We start from the raw sequence: 18,482 nt of genomic DNA, 5'->3' as shown, positions 1-18,482 counted from the left end.
TGCATTACAATATGTTGTTTAATTTATCCTTAAACTATTTAGACATGCTACCGTCACGTATTTGAAGAAGCTAGAAAAGCGTTTATCACAAATTTTCTTATATTTTAAATAACAAGTTAGCAAATGTCGTTACAAGCTCGAATATAAGTACAAAATGCATATAATACTAACAGACAATAAAGACAGCACCAAAATGTGGTCAAACATATCTATTTTATAATGAAGTTAACAATAATTTTGAGAAGAAAGTTACATCAGTTCTTAATAATGCTTAATATAAATAGAATGTGGTAATTTTCAAATTAATTATTCATCAACAAAAATAGGATAAAGTACACTTTTACTGCGCACCGGATAAGTCTGGCCAAATTGGCGCACTCTGTCATGCAAAATAACCTTTGTGATGGCGAGTTGTCTGAACTGGCAATATAAGCTAGATCCACCCCACTAGCCGTGTACAGACATTATTGGCGCGCCCTTACAACCTTTCTGTCAAAAAAAAGATGGCCTCGTTCAGTTCAAAATTTTAATAATAATGAATTAAGTATACTTTACCTGTCTTATTAATATACGCAGTGTAAAGCCATGTTCAGATGACAAGCGCTCAACGCGCGTTTTGATAACGCGCGCTTACAACTACATACATTTTATTCAGGCCGTACACATGCTAACGCGCGTTTTAATAAAGCGCGCAATGAACGCTGCGCTAGCGCTCCATTCTTGTCAACGCGCGCTTGGAGATCATTAGTTTTCTATGTTTCCGTTCAGTTGAGCACGCGCCTCGTTAGAGTAAGTGTTCTGGCGCGCGCTTTCGACGTGGATATACATATTTTAGGGTTCATCTAGTTCGTCCGGAAATCGTCCGAAATGGAAACCGAAGCTTTTATAGGAATTATTGATTGATGAAATAGAGAAACGTCCTGCGATTTGGGACATGACAAGAAGCGATTATTCAGATAAGAATTTAAGAAGACGGGCTTGGAAAGAACTCGTCCTTATATTCTGTAAAGAGCATGACAATGAAGGAAACAAGAAATTGTTTATACATCCATGTCCGACAAATGTAGAACTCAAACTGAAACAGGGCGGCACGCATTTAACGCCTGACAAACGCGTACTATGCGAACACTATATAATAATATTCAACGCTCGTTGAGCGCTTGTCATCTGAACGTGGCCTAAAGCTACTCCATTTGTAAAACTTTTGTCTTTATCTTACTTTTGTCACTACAGAATTACATGTCAGGGAGAAGTAATTTTAAACTCGGAGTAACTTTACATCGCATTTATTAATAAGACAGATGAAGTATAACCACAGAGTAAGGATGGATACATACGTATTAATAAAAACAATATTATTTTTATTACAATCTCCAAATTTGTTACCTACATCCGTATTAATAGTGCGCCGACAATGGCTTGGACCTGGATTTAATTGTTAAAATTGTATTGCAATTAAAAAAAAGTGTGTGTGTAGTTATGTATGCACGCAAGAAGTTATACTTCTTTGGCCTAACAAAGCAAAAATCTTTAAAATTATTTATTCCTCGTGCCATTCTACGTTTGTAGAAAGAACAATATTCTAAAAATCTTGCAACGATGGCTTTGACAATTAATTACTAAATAACGAATACGGCTGGATGGGCTTGAACCCTTTGCCTATCCTAATAATGGACGAAGAAACCAAAAAAAAATGTCGCAAAACCAGAAAATTTTAGGAACCAACTTCACCCTGTTACTTTTGTGTTATAGTCATTCGCATTCACTCTCATCATATTTTCATATAGCACCTAAAGAAGTATAATTTAAAAAGTAAAAATGTACAGGTGAGGTTTTCGTTTTCCAAGCTTTGTGCTGTTATCATTATTTTTTATTAGAGTCTCAAAACTCATAACAATATAATTTAATAATTTTTATGCTTAAAATACTTACGCATGGTATTACGCATTTACCTAGGTTGTGCAAGTTTTATTAACGATACATTATTATACTCATGACAAACATACATTGCTCTGATATTGAGATGAATGAAGAATTGTGAGCGTTTATCGATAGAACGTCCCTAGCGCACCAATGATTTAACGCACAAAGGGCAGCGATTGTTTTACATTTGCATTGTTAACTATCTTATATTTCTAGTTAATTACTATAAAACATTTTTAAAAATCCATTTTGCTTCCGGTCGCAGTTGGTGAGGTGGGAGATTTGGGTGGACTTATTTTTGATAAGTTGGCAACTTTGGTGGCGAACTTTACGAAGCTGAGTCCTCCCGGTGGATCTGGTTCTGTTATTTTCACATTCTGCTGTATGGAAGTCTCAAGTGAACCTGGAGAGATAATATTATATTAAAATTAATCCGTTTTAATGAAGCCTTGCTTGTAGGTAGTGTTAATTGGGCGAAACGCGGGATAGTATAAAAGATGCAATTTTATTGCTTAAATTATTTTTACATCAGTCTATAACTAAAACGGTCCTTTTGGAACTAATATTCCTCCGGCATACATAGCGAATTGTAACTAGTATTTACCAGCCATTTCGTGCAATCCGCTATTACATTTTAAAACTTATCTGGCTGGGATTTTTGTATTTAGACAATTCTCCCACTGGGAAATATTCTAATAACATAACACGCAACCACACGTTGATAAAATGAATCCTAAGTTTTCCACAGTAAGGACCCAACCCAAGATTCGATCGGACGCGACCTTCATATTATATCATTTTCCAATACTTACCTTGGTCAATCTGACTCATAAAATATTGATGTCCAAAGTAAATTTTGGCAGTGCCGGCCTTAGCAATTAATAACGGTGAAGCGGGATAGTATTTGAGCTTTGTTTGAAAGATGTTTTCACATTATAGATTACTGTTACGATCAAAAGCAATGCAGTGCCGCTTTTATCTTATTTTCTTTTTCACTTGAAAACAGCCCATGGCAAAAGGCGCCTTAAAAATATTTTTTCGCATTTATTTGGGGCATATTGGCACAGTTTCATGGTGCCTAGCACATTCCTTGCTCACTACTCGGATCAGAGCGAGCGTCTCGTTCATTTTGTAGTAGTCAAACCGCCGGGGTTTGAACTTTGAGGCGAGTCAACGTTGCTTTGCACGGCCATTCTGGCAATATAATCAACTTACGATGATGAGTATACATTTATCCATATTTTCAAACATTCATATGCTCAATCAAAATTCGCCATAAAAAGTTTGGTTTCCAGCTATTATTTTTTATTTATTTTGTAGACAGTGAACGTGCTAGAGCAAGTTCACTGCTTGCTTTGCCGGCTGCCCTACTGCTACTACAGTCCGACAACTTCGTGCGCGACCGTCCCACGGGGTGACAGACAGTGGCGGGGCGAGGTACTAAAGATGTCAGCGGGTAGCGGGTGGTGTTGCGGGGAACGGCAACGTGTGAGACTTCGGTAACCACTGACAGTCAAAGTGCTTTTGTGCCTGTTTTATATTGGCCACTTTAGCGCTATTGGTCATGTAGCGAGAGTCTGCGGTACTTAAACTAGTGATGACAACCTAAGCCAAATAAACATTGATAGGAAAACTATTTACAAAAAAAAATTGTGTACTTTAACACGTTCATTCTTGAAGTATAAATAACATGGAAAACTAACGAAATTAATTGAAAATTAAAAAATATTTCAGACTATTGTTCGCTTCACTCGCAGCTATTTGTATTATACGTCAAAATTAGTTTCTGGACGCTCGCAAGTGGCGCTTCAAATAGGCACAAAAATTTGCTGTCAAGTATATGGAACAGCCTGTCCAGTGATATTTATACAGGACTGTGGCCGTAACCCACTACCCGATGACTTGTTAGTACCCCATCCCTGCCAACGTCTGTCATCCCGTGGGACGGTCGCGCAAAGTCAAACTATAGTTACAGTTGCAAAGTTTACTTAATAGAAATGAATTCGCACTTCTAGCATCAAATGTCAAGGCGACTGTCGCTGTTATACCTAACAATCTAAGGTCTATGTTAAATGTGTAATAAATACGAATAGTGGCACAATTATTTCGTTTTGCCTTTAAACACAGTTGTCAAAAAGAAGCAAAGATTATAATAAAAACATAAAGATTGTGTTGCGTAACGGAAACGCGGAATACGAGTACCGGTATGTACCTACACCAGCGAACCCGTGTCATATCACTACTATGGGCAAATGATACCGCCTAACAGTTAGTTCCATCACTTATTTCCATTAAAAATATACAATGCGAACTCACTTTGTTGCGGAGACATTGAGCTCGGCTGAAATCCCTGGTTTTCTTCCATTGAATGATTTTGCTTGTGCAGCAGGTCTAATGCTACAAACACAAATAGCACATCAACTAAATGAACACTGCTGAGTTACAAGACTGATGTTATCAATTATTTACTTAACAATTAGTGTATTTTGAGATAAAGCGCAAATAAATTCTTTGTTTAATCCCTACGTGTTGACGTCGGCATAGTATACATATCTACCTAAGAGTTTCCGACAACAATAAGAGAAAAATTCAAACAGAAGATTAGTTGCGATTGGTTAAATTTTTGCAGTATGAAATTGGCGAGAGTGAATCCCTGAGATGTTGCACTGATCACACGTATGTTGTTTTTCAATGAACCCAGCGGATACTCCCAAGGGAGTGCCGCTTGCGCCTCTCTCACACCAAGAGTAGGTCGCCTCCGATGAAGGCTTAGCGGGTGCTTGCTCAAAGCCAACCTCAAGTGGCGAAGCCATTCACCACCTTTACAATTCTTGAATATTTTTATTAGAAATTTGTGTATGTACATTATAGTATAATTATTTAATCCAATAAAAGTAACAATTGGTTAGAGTGAGAGAGGAGGAGCTTGCCTACCGCTGTCGTATACGTGAGAGAAAGGGAAGGCAGACAGACTGGCGCCGTAACGCGTTACGTTACCAAGCAGTTTACGCTCCCATAAGAAGTTATCACTTCAAAAACGGAAAACTCACCGTCTTTTAAAGATATCGTGTCCATTTTACTATCGTGTATAGTCTCCAGTTGTTGTCTAAACTTATTAGTTATTTTCCGCCGCTTGTAGTCCGCTTCTATCTGCTGTTTCGTGCGAGGAATCCGGAAACGGAAACAGCAACACACCATGACAACTAAAAATAAATAGATGCTATACTTCGACATTAATTATAAAAAATCTATTAATTGCTTCTATAAAAATGCTAAACTATAAAATTAATTTTAAGAGTACTGATGTGCCGGAGACACGTGTCTGTGGATATTCGAGGTTTCTATATCCGTATTTGTACCGTTAGTTTTACATTATGAAATTTTATAACTAAGTATGCTGAATACCCAATATGCAATTGTATACTAATAACTTTTAATTAAATTAAATTTTAGGTAAACACTAACCCCCTTATTCATAATGGTCCGCTAACTTTAAACAGCCGCTAAGAAGTGTTTTTTCTCATTCTGACTTAGGTCAATAGAAAAAGACAGAGTGAGAATTAGCAATGCTTTAAGTTAGCAGACTATTAATATGGGGGTAATTTATAAAGACTTTACTAGAACCACAGGTGATCTATGGGGTATTTCTGTAACAATTCTGAAAATTGTTTATGATATAAAAGCACCTCATCTTATGGTTATATTTAATGAATGTGTAGACAAGGGTGTTTTTCCTGATAGCATGAAGTTCAGCCAAATTATATCGTTATTTAAAGTAGGCTCTAAAGACGATCCCGCGTATCTATGAACTACATCAATCTTATCAAAACCAGTATTTAAAAGCACATGAGTAAATTAAAAGGCTTTCGTCAATTTCTCTCAAGGTTGTTCATGTTGTATTTTTTTAAATTATACTCGTGATTCTGGTTAGGCTAGAAAGCCAAGGTATTGTTTTGTCATTGGTGTTGGTTGGGCTCAAATAAATCCGGCATCCTGAATTGGGCGAAAATTACGTTAAAGTTTTAGTAACTTAAACCTACGTAGATAGAGCTATAAAGCGTTTTTAACTGACTTCAAAAAGGAGGAGGTTATCAATTCGATCGGTATTTTTTTATTTATGTACACCTGTCTGAGATTTATGATCCGATTTACTTACTTTTTATTAAGTTTGATGCAGAACAGATGCCATTTGGTCCCATAAAATTTTACATATTTTGGCCCAGTAGTTATCATTTTATGAATATTTTTATGAATTTGTTTACCTCGATGGTACGGCTTTTTTAGGAGTTTTTATTCAGGTTGATTATATATTATAACTAGCTGACTCAGCAAACGTTGTATTGCCGATATTAAAATCGCGATACAAAAGTAACTGTTGATCGTATATGGGTGAAAATTTTAAGTTGTATGTATTTTTTAATGCTGACTCTTAATCAAACAAATTAAAAAAAAATGTCACAAAAATTAAAAAAAAAAATTGATGTGGACCACCCTTAACATTTAGTGGGATGAAAAAAAGATGTTGTCCGAATTTTATATATTAGATAGATATTAACTGACACTAAAAAGTAAAAAATAAAGAAAAATTACGTTTGAGAAACCGACTTCAAAAACTGCATATCATTTCTTTCTTTTTCTTTTCTTTTCTTTTATTTCTCTGCGTATCTTTTACTAAAATTCTATCCAATGAGAGTAAATAGGTATAATAATACAAATTAAAAATTTAATAGTTTTAGTAATAGGTACCTACATACTTAAGTACATATATAATATTTTAAGCCTGATTTGTTTCATTGGGTAGGTACTTATTCTAAATTCACGATGGATGAAATTTATTCGATGGCTAATTTTTAGCAAACGGTCCTTTTTAAAAAACAAAAAATAAATTGAAACTTAATCTTGTCCACGACCAAGAGAAATGTCTACAAGCAAAAAAATAAGTACCTACTTAGTTAGATAATAGCCACGTAAAAGCATAAAAAAAAATATGGTGCTTATCAATTTTATGTTCGATCACAGAGAAGAAGGCAGTATGACTGTCGACAGCCGCGTCGGAATTTAAGGCGACACTAATCGCCGGCGACCTTGAGCGATATGAGTTCACGGCTCCTATGTAACAAAGCCAATATTTTCAAAATTTTTGCGTCAAAAATATAACATTTTAACAGGCGGAAACAGTTTAATTGCTTACAATCCTCATTATTGATTACTAATCTAATTAAATGTACCAACACAAAAAAGAAAAAGCTATAAGAAAAACTTTTATGAGAGCAGTATACTAAACAAATGCATCATGCCGAGAAAAAACTTGTTTAAATGCAAACAAAACTGGTAATTCATAAAAGCTCTTAGAGTGTTAAGTTTAACTAACATCAAGAATTAGCAACCTACAAGTAAGACTTAAGGGTATATGTAACAGGATAAAGTAGTGTTTATAGCTCCAAATGCTATATTTTCACCACAAAACTTGTCTAAAAACACCTTGTTTGTGTGTTTTCTGTTTAATCTTCGCCTTAATTACTAAGCGGAAACATTACCTGATACCGTTTTCATATTTAAGAATTCTAAAACAATATACAATCGCAATTATCAGTCTGATAAGAACTAGGTTCCTACTGCTCCGACTAAAAATCGCGAGTAAAAATCTCCAAAATTATTTTGGGTTCTCACAATTTCCTCATCCAAAAATTAACCAACAGTAACGAAATTTTGGAAACTGTATGGGAAAGAATACTTTATGACAGTAAGGGACGAGACGAGCAGGACTTTCAGCTGATGGTAATTGATACGCCCTGCCTGTTACAATGCAGCGCCCTTCAGACATCGCGGTCGTAATCTAATCGGCATCCGGTGCAAAGGAGCCTCTCACTGGTAAATGACTTGACCGATAAGTAGATGGATAGATGTCCATCCATTTAGATTTTTTCAAAGTGGTCTAACTTCTGGTGATCTAAATCTAACCAGATTATGATTATTTTGTAGCAATAGCAATTTAGAGATCTCTATCCTGTCTTTAATAATTATATTACGCTAGTTGACCCGACAGACGCTGTTCTGTATATAATAAATAAAATAATGTTTTTATATGAATTTGTCAATAATCATCACATCAAAAATTACTTCGTAAAATATGCACCCTGCTGTCGTAATGAAATTGTTTCACAGCAGAACTGTCAAACCGTGCGTCAATAAATTCTCTCATAGAAATTATGTATGGACACATCAATTAATTTAGCAGCATTTTCCTATTTATTCACGTTTTAAACCTTCTCTGGACTTCCACAAATAATTCAAGACCAAAATTAGCCAAATCAGTCCAGCCGTTCTCGAGTTTTAGCGAGACTAACGAACAGCAATTCATTTTTATATAGATAGACTAGCTGACCCAGCAAACGTTGTATTGCCGATATTAAAATCGCGATACAAAAGTAACTGTTGATCGTAGATGGGTGAAAATTTGAAGTTGTATGTATTTTTTAATGCTGACTCATAATCAAACAAATTAAAAAAAAAGTAAAAAATAATTAAAAAAAAATATCGTGTGGACCACCACATTTAGGGGGATGAAAAATAGATGTTGTCCGATTCTCAGACCTACCCAATATGCACTCAAAATTTCATGAGAATCGGTCAAGCCGTTTCGAAGGAGTTTAACTACAAACTCCGCGAGAATGAGGCGAGAATTTTATATATTAGATATCACATATTTATTTATTAAAATTCTATTGTGGACAGAAAGAAAAAAAATCTTTTAAATCTTTCGCGCCATTGCCCACTCAGAAAATAAGGACTGCGCATGTATTGTAAACGAACCTTATTTATATAAACACTAGTGGACCCAACAGACGTTGTCCTGTACACGTTTTAAATTTGAAAAATCGGTCCAGCCGTTAGGAGCAGTTCACTAACATACACATGAGCAGGAGAATTATATTATATGGGCGGAATTGAGAATCTAAACCAATCTCAAATTCACTGAAACAAACAAAAAAGTCATCAAAATCAGTCCAGCCGTTTAGGAGGTAGTTTAATTGTGAATCTAAACCATTTTCGAATCCACCTGAAGACACACACCAATCTCAAATTCACTGGAACACACAAAAATATCATCAAAATCGGTCCAGCCGTTTAGGAAGTAGTGAATCTGTGAATCTAAACCATTCTCGAATCCACCTGAATACACACAGAAAGTTTCATTAGAATCGGTCCAGCCGTCTAGGAGGAGTTCAGTGACATACACACGCACACAAGAATTATATATATAAAGATAATATGTTAATTAATGTAAACTGCTGTTTAATTATTTAGTAGCCGTAACGAAGTAATTCATTACAATATAATATATGTATTTCGCGTCCCAAGGGTTGTATTATGTAGTTCGTATTTGGTTCGAACTGTTTGGAGCAACCGCAACGGTCACCCACTGACCTCAATAAATTATTCGGGCTGAAAAGCAAACGATGAGCCGAGTTCATGTTTTATGTAGACAAAACATTTAACTAACTACGTCTCACGAAGGCCCAGAGGTTTTATACATATTATAGCTTATATTTTATTATAATACTAGCTGACCCAGCAAACGTTGTATTGCCGATATTAAAATCGTGATACAAAAGTAACTGTAGATCGTAGATGGGTGAAAATTTGAAGTTGTATGTATTTTTTAATGCTGACTCATAATCAAATAAATTTAAAAAATAATGTCTTAAAAATTAAAAAAAAAATCGTGTGGACCACCCTTAACATTTAGGGGGATGAAAAATAGATGTTGTCCGATTCTCAGACCTCCCCTATATGCACTCAAAATTTCATGAGAATCGGTCCGTTTCGTTTAAGTTAACACCGCAACATGAGAATTTTATATATTAGATAGGAGTCAATTTTGTAGAAGCTAGGAATCCATCGTGGGCCTAATGTTTTATTGTTTTTCAACTTCGTATTAAAAAAACAGACTTCAAATGTATAGGTCTTAGATTAAGGATTGGTCTGCGCTGTGCTCCAACAAGATACCGCACTACCTAAAAACACTAGCTTTTTTATTACAGCACATAAACCTTAGAATAAACAAAGAATATGCAAAGTGTTGACTATGTCACTGTCAATACAATGATAATAATTATATAATTATGCCAATATTTAAAATAGCAGTAGACTTGCCGAATCGGATATCAATACAGAACAAAATATTTAATTCTTGAAGTCTGGCTTCTACTGTGTCTAAATACCAGCGTTGAGAAGTAAAATTCCCAACATATTGCTGACTAGACACTATTTTGGTTCTTTAATGTAACCAAATAAACCTTTTAGATATTATTGTTATTACAATTTTGAAGTATGATCCTTCCCTTAAGTTAGGAAAGGTAAGGTAAGTGCGTACACTTTACGCACTTTTTTTAAAGGTACCTATGTCGCATCGTCCCGGAAACACCGCACAAGGGGAAGCTCATTCTGTCAGTACCTACTGTTAAAATCAAAATTCATTGAAATGCTCCAAAGAAACAGAAAAAATATCGCGAGAAATGAACAGAAATATCCTTTTCACTGATGAAAAAGTTTGAAAGTTGTAGAGAGACTGTCTGTGGCGCCATTCATACATTGAAATTACAAAGTTCCGTTCCTTTTCCAACTGTGGCGTTTATTTAAATAAAGCACTTACTTTTTACTATACTAATTTAAATTACTAAGTTAAATTATGCTAAGTTATATTGTCATAAATGTCATATGGCTGATTCGGACTCTTCCGACGAATCATCTTTGTCTAATACAGACAACAGAGATTAGAACAGGGAAATTAAAATTTGTATATAGTTTATTCAAATAAAAATGTTTTGTAGCCCTGAACATTTGTTTACAATCTTTGTCTCGTCTCAAAAGATAACTACGATAAACACATAATGATTGGTCAAAGACGATGCAGTCGATTTACTCAGTGTAAGTTAATTGATTAGTCCTTGTAATATTTATTTTATTCTTTGTACACGGGCCTTCGATTGAATATGTATGGGCTATTATACTGACAGAACAGGTTAAAGACAATATCATACTATTATATCGATGTATATATTTGATGGTCTTGTTACCGGGAGGTCTGCTTGATGTGTTTTTTATTATTATTATTATTTCCTTTAAAGTTAAAGTTATTATTTATTTTATTTTATGAAATGCTCACGTAATGCCTCTATTTATTTACGGTGTGTGTGGATTGATGCATCTACTATATTCAATAACTCTTGTGTTTATAAGACGTATTAATTTACTGTTTTTTTTTTTCTTTTTTTTGACTTACTCATGTAAGCCTTTAAGTTTTGGCCATTTGACTATTTTTGTTGCGTCACTTTGCATATATTGTAATTGAAATGATTTGTAAAACAACTAAATTGTAAAAATCTGGACTTAAAAGAGTGGCAATGAGTTTCTTGCTACTTCTTCTCATTAGCTCAACCCTTTACGAAGTAGCGGTAAATTCAATAAGAAACAATATTTTTATATTTTTTTTTGACATTCATAAGTGTCATTTCTGTGATCTACATGAATAAAGTGTTTTTGAATTTGAATTTGAATTTGATGGCACGGGAAACATAAACATACACCATAAACCTAAAAGGAGTTTTTCTTTCAGACGAGAAAATATTGAATAATTATTATGAATTTTTTATTGTATTATAGGTTTGACTGAGTGTCTCGCTAACACCGCTCTAAATAATTAATATTACTTAAAACTTTTTTTTTTTGCTAAAGCAGCAATCATCATCATTTAAGCCGGAAGACGTCGACTGCTGGACAAAGGGCTCCCTCAAAGATCGCCATGACGATCGGTCGTGCGCTGCCCTCATCCAACCTATTCCGGCGATCTTGACCAGATCGTCGGTCCATCTTGTGGCGGGCCTACCAACACTACGTCTTCCGTTAAGTGGTCGCCATTCGAGGACTTTACTTCCCCAACCGTCGAGCTATGTGCCCTGCTCACTGCCACTTCAGTTTCGCAACTTTCGAATGCCATTGGCGAGCAATTCAAACCAAAATACAAAAGAAAAATACTAGGCATGCCTTTTAAGTTCTGTCGTTTCCATATTTCCCGCCAATTTTGAATTTGGAACTGTTCTATATTCGAATGTGTATAAAAGTATTCGGATTAATGCTATTGTTTAGTCACAGCGTCGATTGGAATCTGTCAGGTTACGTTCGAAAATGAATCATTCTGAGGAAAATGTTCGTGCAATAATTTTCTACAACTTTAGAAGAGGCCTGACACGGCTACAGTGTTTTGAAGAGCTAACATCTGTGTTCAGTGATGAAGCTCCATGTCTGCGGGCTGTCGAACGCTGGTATTTAGAATTTCAGCGTGGACAACTAATGTTAGTGACAAATCTCGCGAAGGACGCCCAAAATCCGCCTTCACTGAAGATAACATCATTGCCTTGAGACAACTAATTCTCGAAGCTCGTCATGTGACGTATCGAGAGATAGAGGCTCTATTAGATATCTCAGGGACAACCATTCAGAAGATCTTCCATGAAGCGCTTACTGTGAGAAAGCTAGTTTGATGTTGGATACCGCATCTACTTTCCGACGATCATAAGGCGGCCCGCGTCAGATGGTGTAAGAAAACTCTGCAAAGGTTCAACCGAAGAGAGTCAAATCACATCTGCGACATCGTCAGTGGTCACGAATCTTGGATCAATGCCTACGACCCGGATTCCAAACAACAATCTACAATTTGGGTCTTTCAAGACAAGCCAAAGCCGACTAAAGTTGTTCGAAAGCACTTCAAAGAAGATGGTGGCCACGTTCGTTGGTAAAAACCGGCCATGTTGCGACTATTGCACTTGAAGATCGTAGAACGGTTAACGCAGAGTGGTATACCACAGTTTGTTTACCACAAGTCATCGCCGAATTTCGAAAATCTAACTCAAAGCCACGCATCATCCTGCACCACGACGTATTTGAAGCAGGAAAATGTAGAAATTCTTGACCATCCTCTATACAGTACTGACCTAAGCCCTAACGATTTCTTTACATATCCTAAAATTAAGAAAAGTTGTCGTGGTCAAAAGTTCCGGTCCGGTGAAGAAGCAGTCGACGCATTCATATCAGCCATTTTGAACAACCCCACTTTAGAGTGGAATAAATGTTATAATAACTGGTTTGAGCGAATGGAAAAGTGTATTAAGCTACGTGGTGAATACTTTGAATAACAATAAAAATTACTATAAGTTTCTAGGGAAAAACATACCTTTAGTTTTATGAAAAAAAAAACTCAAAATACGAGAAGTTATGCCTATATTTCACACCCAATCAAATAGTTAAAAATACGCGCCAATAGTAGGTAAAACTCTGACAAAATAACAGCTGTCTTTCTATTCTAGGTTATACAGATGAAGCTAAAATGGCCACATGAAATGAACGCACGGGTAGAGCAACCCATAACCACAAAAAAAAATACATAATTCACCTGAATAAATCATTTTGGGACAATCTGTAAGTAATCTTTTTTTTACGAAAATAACGGACGAGACGAGCAGGACGTTCAGCTGATGGTAATTGATACGTCCTGCCTATTACAATGCAGCGCCACTCAAGATTATTGAAACGCCCAAAATTCTGAGAGGCACTATAACTGCGCCTGTCACCTTGAGACATAAGATGTGAAGTCTCATTTGCAAAGTAATTTCACTAGCTACGGCGCCCTTCAGACCGAAACACAGTAATGCTTACACATTACTGCTCCACGGCAGAAATAGGCGCCGTTGTGGTACCCATAATCTAGCCGGCATCGGGTGCAAAGGAGCCTCCCACTGGTCTAATCTCGCTAGATCTAGAGCCGTCAGAACTCGTAGGTGAGTAGCAGTCCCGTAGGATGATTCAAATTTTGTTTTTTTTTTGTATATTAATATATTTATATAACATGTATTTTGTTTCTTTGAAAATTTTAATTATTTACTTTAATTTTTATATTTATTTTTATAATTAGGGTTAAGCATTTCTAAATTGGTTAGTTGTTAACAGCTAAAAAGCTTGTTACAAACTAACCAACGTATTTTAATTAAATTAAGTATTATATTAATGTAATATATAAGTCCAGTGTCCTGATGTTTGTTTCCAGTGAACTACTAAACCAATGAACGAATTCTAATAGGGATTAATTACTTCATGGAGTGGAATTTAATTCAATTTGAGAGATAGGATAATTTTTATTTCGATTTGGCACCCATAATTATTTTTATTTCCAATATTTGCTTTGCATAAACATAATATTTTTTATAAGAGAATTTATCGACGGACGGTTTGACAGCTCTGCTATGAAACAATTTCATTATAACAACAGGGAACATATCTAATATATAAAATTCTCGTGTCACGGTGTTAAACTTTGAAGTCCTCCGAAACGGCTTGACCGATTCTCATGAAATTTTGAGTGCATATTGGGTACCTAGGTCTGAGAATCGGACAACATCTTTCATCCCCCTTAATGTTCAGGGGTCCACACGAATTTTTTTTGACATTTTTTTTATTAATTTTTTTTAATTTGTTTGATTATGAGTCAGCATTAAAAAATACATACAACTTCAAATGTTCACCCATCTACGATCAACAGTTACTTTTGTATCGCGATTTTAATATCGGCAATACAACGTTTGCTGGGTCAGCTAGTTTTACGATATAATTCTTGACGTTATGAAATATTATTGACAAATTCATGACAACAGTATTTTATTTATTACGTACAGAACAACGTCTGCCGGGTCCTGTAATCCTAAAATAAATAAGGGAGAGCTCTCATTTCGTATTAAATTAACGGCCGTTCCCAATATTTAGTCTATCTCTTACTTGAGATACAAATCATAACTATCGTTGACTTTCCTGTCCTAATAAAGTTATCGACGGGAACTCACCTTATCCGTACACGCTGTCTGTCAATGCGACGACGTATAGCTTACCAGCGATAGAAGTTTGTATGGAAATTGTAATTCACGCGTCCCAATATAAGGCGATAAAAGGCATTTATTTTCTCAAAATTGATTCCTTTAGAATTCTTTTTGATGTCATTTCTAATATACGAGTACTAGATACTACTACCGCTTCGGAAACAAATGGCGCTCTGAAACTCTCCCAGCATTCTTTTTTTGCGCTCTTTTCAATAAAAATATACAATATTGTACATTCATTTCTATCGCTATAAAATAATCACAATCTAGTCCCAGGCTGTCCGATCATTTAGATAAAAATTACTCATCATACTCGGGTATATTGGGACAGCTTCAGATTATTGACAGCTAATTACTGTCAGTAGAAGGTAGTAATTTATCTCTATCTGTAGATAGTATATTGGGAACGGTCGTGAATCGCTTCGTAATCATTGTAAATTTAATGAATCGTCGCTATAAATAAATTAAGTATGTTATTTCTGTTATAACGTTATGACTGATATTTATATTAGATAGGTAGCCTTTTCAAAAATTAATTGAAAATTGTTCTTTTATTTTTAGAGTATTCATGAAATTTAATTTTAAGCGCAAATAAAATTTGATAAACATAACTTTATGAACGATGCTGGATTCGAACCCACGACCTCCGGCGTTCCGTGCCGGTGCTCTAACCAACTGAGCAAACCGTTCGTGTACCGCCTCGTTATAAAATTCTGTTTGCTTTGTTCAACTCTCAGGTTGTGGCACGGAACGCCGGAGGTTGTGGGTTCGAATCCCGCATCGTTCATAAAGTTTTGTTTATCAATTTTTATTTGTGTATTAATCCTAGAAGTGAGGGTTATCACTTTAAAAACATAACATATTGTTTAATTTTAACCGGCTAACATACACTGATAAGCTTCTTAAAATTTAAGTGTGTGTTTATTGTATTTCGAGCCATACAAGTATACTACCTAGATTTAAATTAAATAAATAAAATAAATATTCATGAATATTTATTTAAATAGCCGTATTAAAAAGCTGTTGTAAGACTAATTAATATTAATACTGTATTGCATTCTATAATATATTTATATTAAACTAGCTGACCCGACACACGTTGTCCTGTACACATGTTTTAAATTTGAAAAATCGGTCCAGCCGTTAGGAGCAGCTCACTAACATACACATGAGCCGGAGAATTATATTATATGGGCGGAATTGAGAATCTAAACCAATCTCAAATTCACTGAAACAAACAAAAAAGTCATCAAAATCAGTCCAGCCGTTTAGGAGGTAGTTTAATTGTGAATCATTTTCGAATCCACCTGAAGACACACACCAATCTCAAATTCACTGGAACACACAAAAATATCATCAAAATCGGTCCAGCCGTCTAGAAGGAGTTCAGTGACATACACACGCACACATGAATTATATATATAAAGATTATTTTAATATATATAGCTGACCCAGCAAACGTTGTATTGCCGATATTAAAATCGCGATACAAAAGTAACTGTTGATCGTAGATGGGTGAAAGTTCTATGTATTGTCTATTGCTGACTCATAATCAAACAAATTTAAAAAAAAAATGTACAAAAAAAATTTCGTTTTGACCACCCTTAAAATTTAGGGGAATGAAAAATAGATGTTGTCCGATTCTCAGACCTACCCAATATGCACTCAAAATTTCATGAGAATCGGTCAAGTCGTTTCGGAGGAGTTCAAAGTTTAACACCGTGACACCATTTTATATATTAGATATCAATTTATAATTATTTACTGTACGACTAGTTTTCATTTAGAAAAGCTGGCTGGAGCTATTTTAAAGGAGGTATACAACCAATTTCAACCAATTCCTATTTTAACTAAAACGAGTCGTTACCAAAAAATATTAATATGTGATGGAAGTATTATCGCGGTACGCTACGCCTAAGGCAGTTTTGTTATGCGCTACAACTCAGATATTACAATTGTCCGTTACGGGCATATAAACGTTCTTGCACCACATTTTTTCCAAAAACAACTGGACAGTAAACCACCGTGCATTGCAGAAGTTAAGTAAGATATTATGTGTGCAGATTGCATATTCCAGTTTCGGCTTGAAGAGAATAAACAAACAATCTTAGAGACTAAGTGTCTCTATTGAAATAAAATGAATTTAATGTAAGGTATGATGGGTAATTGTGATCTAATACCGTCAATTGAACCTCATGAGTGTTCATGATGTGTGACTTTGTCCGTAAGTGGTATCAGTTTCACACAATATATCGGCTTCGAAGTAGCATCAGGGTAGAATTAAATCTATTTGGGGCAGCAAACATACCTTATTTACAATAATAATTACTTTAAAACGAGGTGAGTACAAAATACAACATTTATTTTAATTTATCATATTCCCTGTAATAAGATTTGTTTTGTATGAATAAACTTTGGCTTACAAGGAATGTACGACAGTTTTTGCCAAAAAAAAAAATAAGTATATACAATATATTACTATTGTTTAAAAATGCATAGTAATAATTAAGTACCGCAGAAAAAAAAACATTTTTTCGACGATTTTATTATCATGGGGGAATTTATTAATAATATTTGTGAGAACAAACATGAAATATACAGCTCTTATTTGAGAACGTTTTATAATTCTTAATCTTTAAAAAAATCATGTAATCCCGTCGGATTATTCAAAAAAAACTTATCATGTATTGTAATTTCAAATACCTTGGCTATTTCGTATATTAAACACATCAAATTCTTCAGTACAAAATCATTTTTAAATAACATAGAAGTGCATTCAATATTATTTAATTATCTAGTATTCAGCCTACTTGCATTATTACGAAGATTTCAGCAGCGTTATATAAAAGCCTATGAAACGCGCCTCCGTTCCATTTTTTTTAATTTCTCTTTCAATCCATGACGATATTAAAATTAGAATGGAGAGAGATTGCAATCGGACTTATGAGCTTCACTTCAGCGCTTTGTAACAGCACTGAAGAATAATTAAGTGTGCTTTAGATAAGACCCAGCAGCTTACGTATTCAGCAGATATTTATCTTTCATCTACAATGTTCTAATTCGACAGTTTTTGTCGAATCTTTCGTAACATCACACATCTTGTAAATTTTTCTATGTTCTTATTTTGAATTTAAATATATGAACAGTTTAATTTTACTTTTTAATAATAATTGTTTGAAGTGAAGTGGTTAACTGACAATATGTTTGATATTGTGATATTGGATTTACTTACTTAGTGTCGTGATACCAGCAAGGCAAAGAAACATAATTTGCCACACTCTTACTTCTCCAAATACGAGTTTTTCAAGCCATTCGGGTTCCTCTGCGTTTTCAATTGCACCCATTAATGGATCCATAGTAATTGAATAATTCTATTATGGTCTAATTGAATAATGTTTAACTAGGACAACAATGATATGACCAGTATCGTGTCCGCAAAACACTTCGCTTGATATAAAAACTAATTGTCCCAATTCCATGCAGCGGTTAATAGCCACACCTTAACAACCCTCGACACACCCTAGCTACAAAGGTCTTGTTGAGTTTTCACTCGCTGAAGTATACAGGCATATTTATCTGAAAGTATTTTTAATTATTCTCTGAATAGTATAAAATATTAATAATTAATGATAA

The 18,482-nt window shown here is 34.8% G+C and overlaps 1 protein-coding gene across 1 annotated transcript; it reads right to left on the bottom strand.

Annotated features, from left to right (window-relative positions):
* LOC126973932 (transmembrane inner ear expressed protein) lies at positions 1-18,273 on the bottom strand. Its single transcript, XM_050821308.1, has 4 exons — positions 18,082-18,273; positions 4,974-5,126; positions 4,240-4,320; positions 1-2,326 (listed from the first exon to the last, which is right to left on the bottom strand). Exons 1-4 carry the CDS (start codon positions 18,203-18,205, stop codon positions 2,160-2,162), a joined length of 525 nt encoding a protein of 174 aa, XP_050677265.1. The 5' UTR covers positions 18,206-18,273; the 3' UTR covers positions 1-2,159.
* Positions 18,274-18,482: the final 209 nt, after the last annotated feature.

This window comes from Leptidea sinapis, chromosome 30 (assembly GCF_905404315.1).
Source record: "Leptidea sinapis chromosome 30, ilLepSina1.1, whole genome shotgun sequence".
Taxonomy (NCBI): domain Eukaryota; kingdom Metazoa; phylum Arthropoda; class Insecta; order Lepidoptera; family Pieridae; genus Leptidea; species Leptidea sinapis.
Note: the sequence above shows the minus strand (reverse complement) of the source record. Positions and strands in the feature narration are given on the sequence as shown.

What these genes read in the sequence shown, in the direction of transcription:
- LOC126973932 (XM_050821308.1), bottom strand. Translation starts at nt 18,205, where the DNA reads ATGGATCCATTAATGGGTGCAATTGAAAACGCAGAGGAACCCGAATGG. An exon ending in TGCTGGTATCACGACACTAA is followed by an intron (nt 5,127 to 18,081) that starts GTAAGTAAATCC and finishes ATTTATTTTTAG; the next exon opens with TTGTCATGGTGTGTTGCTGT. An exon ending in CACGATATCTTTAAAAGACG is followed by an intron (nt 4,321 to 4,973) that starts GTGAGTTTTCCG and finishes TTGTGTTTGTAG; the next exon opens with CATTAGACCTGCTGCACAAG.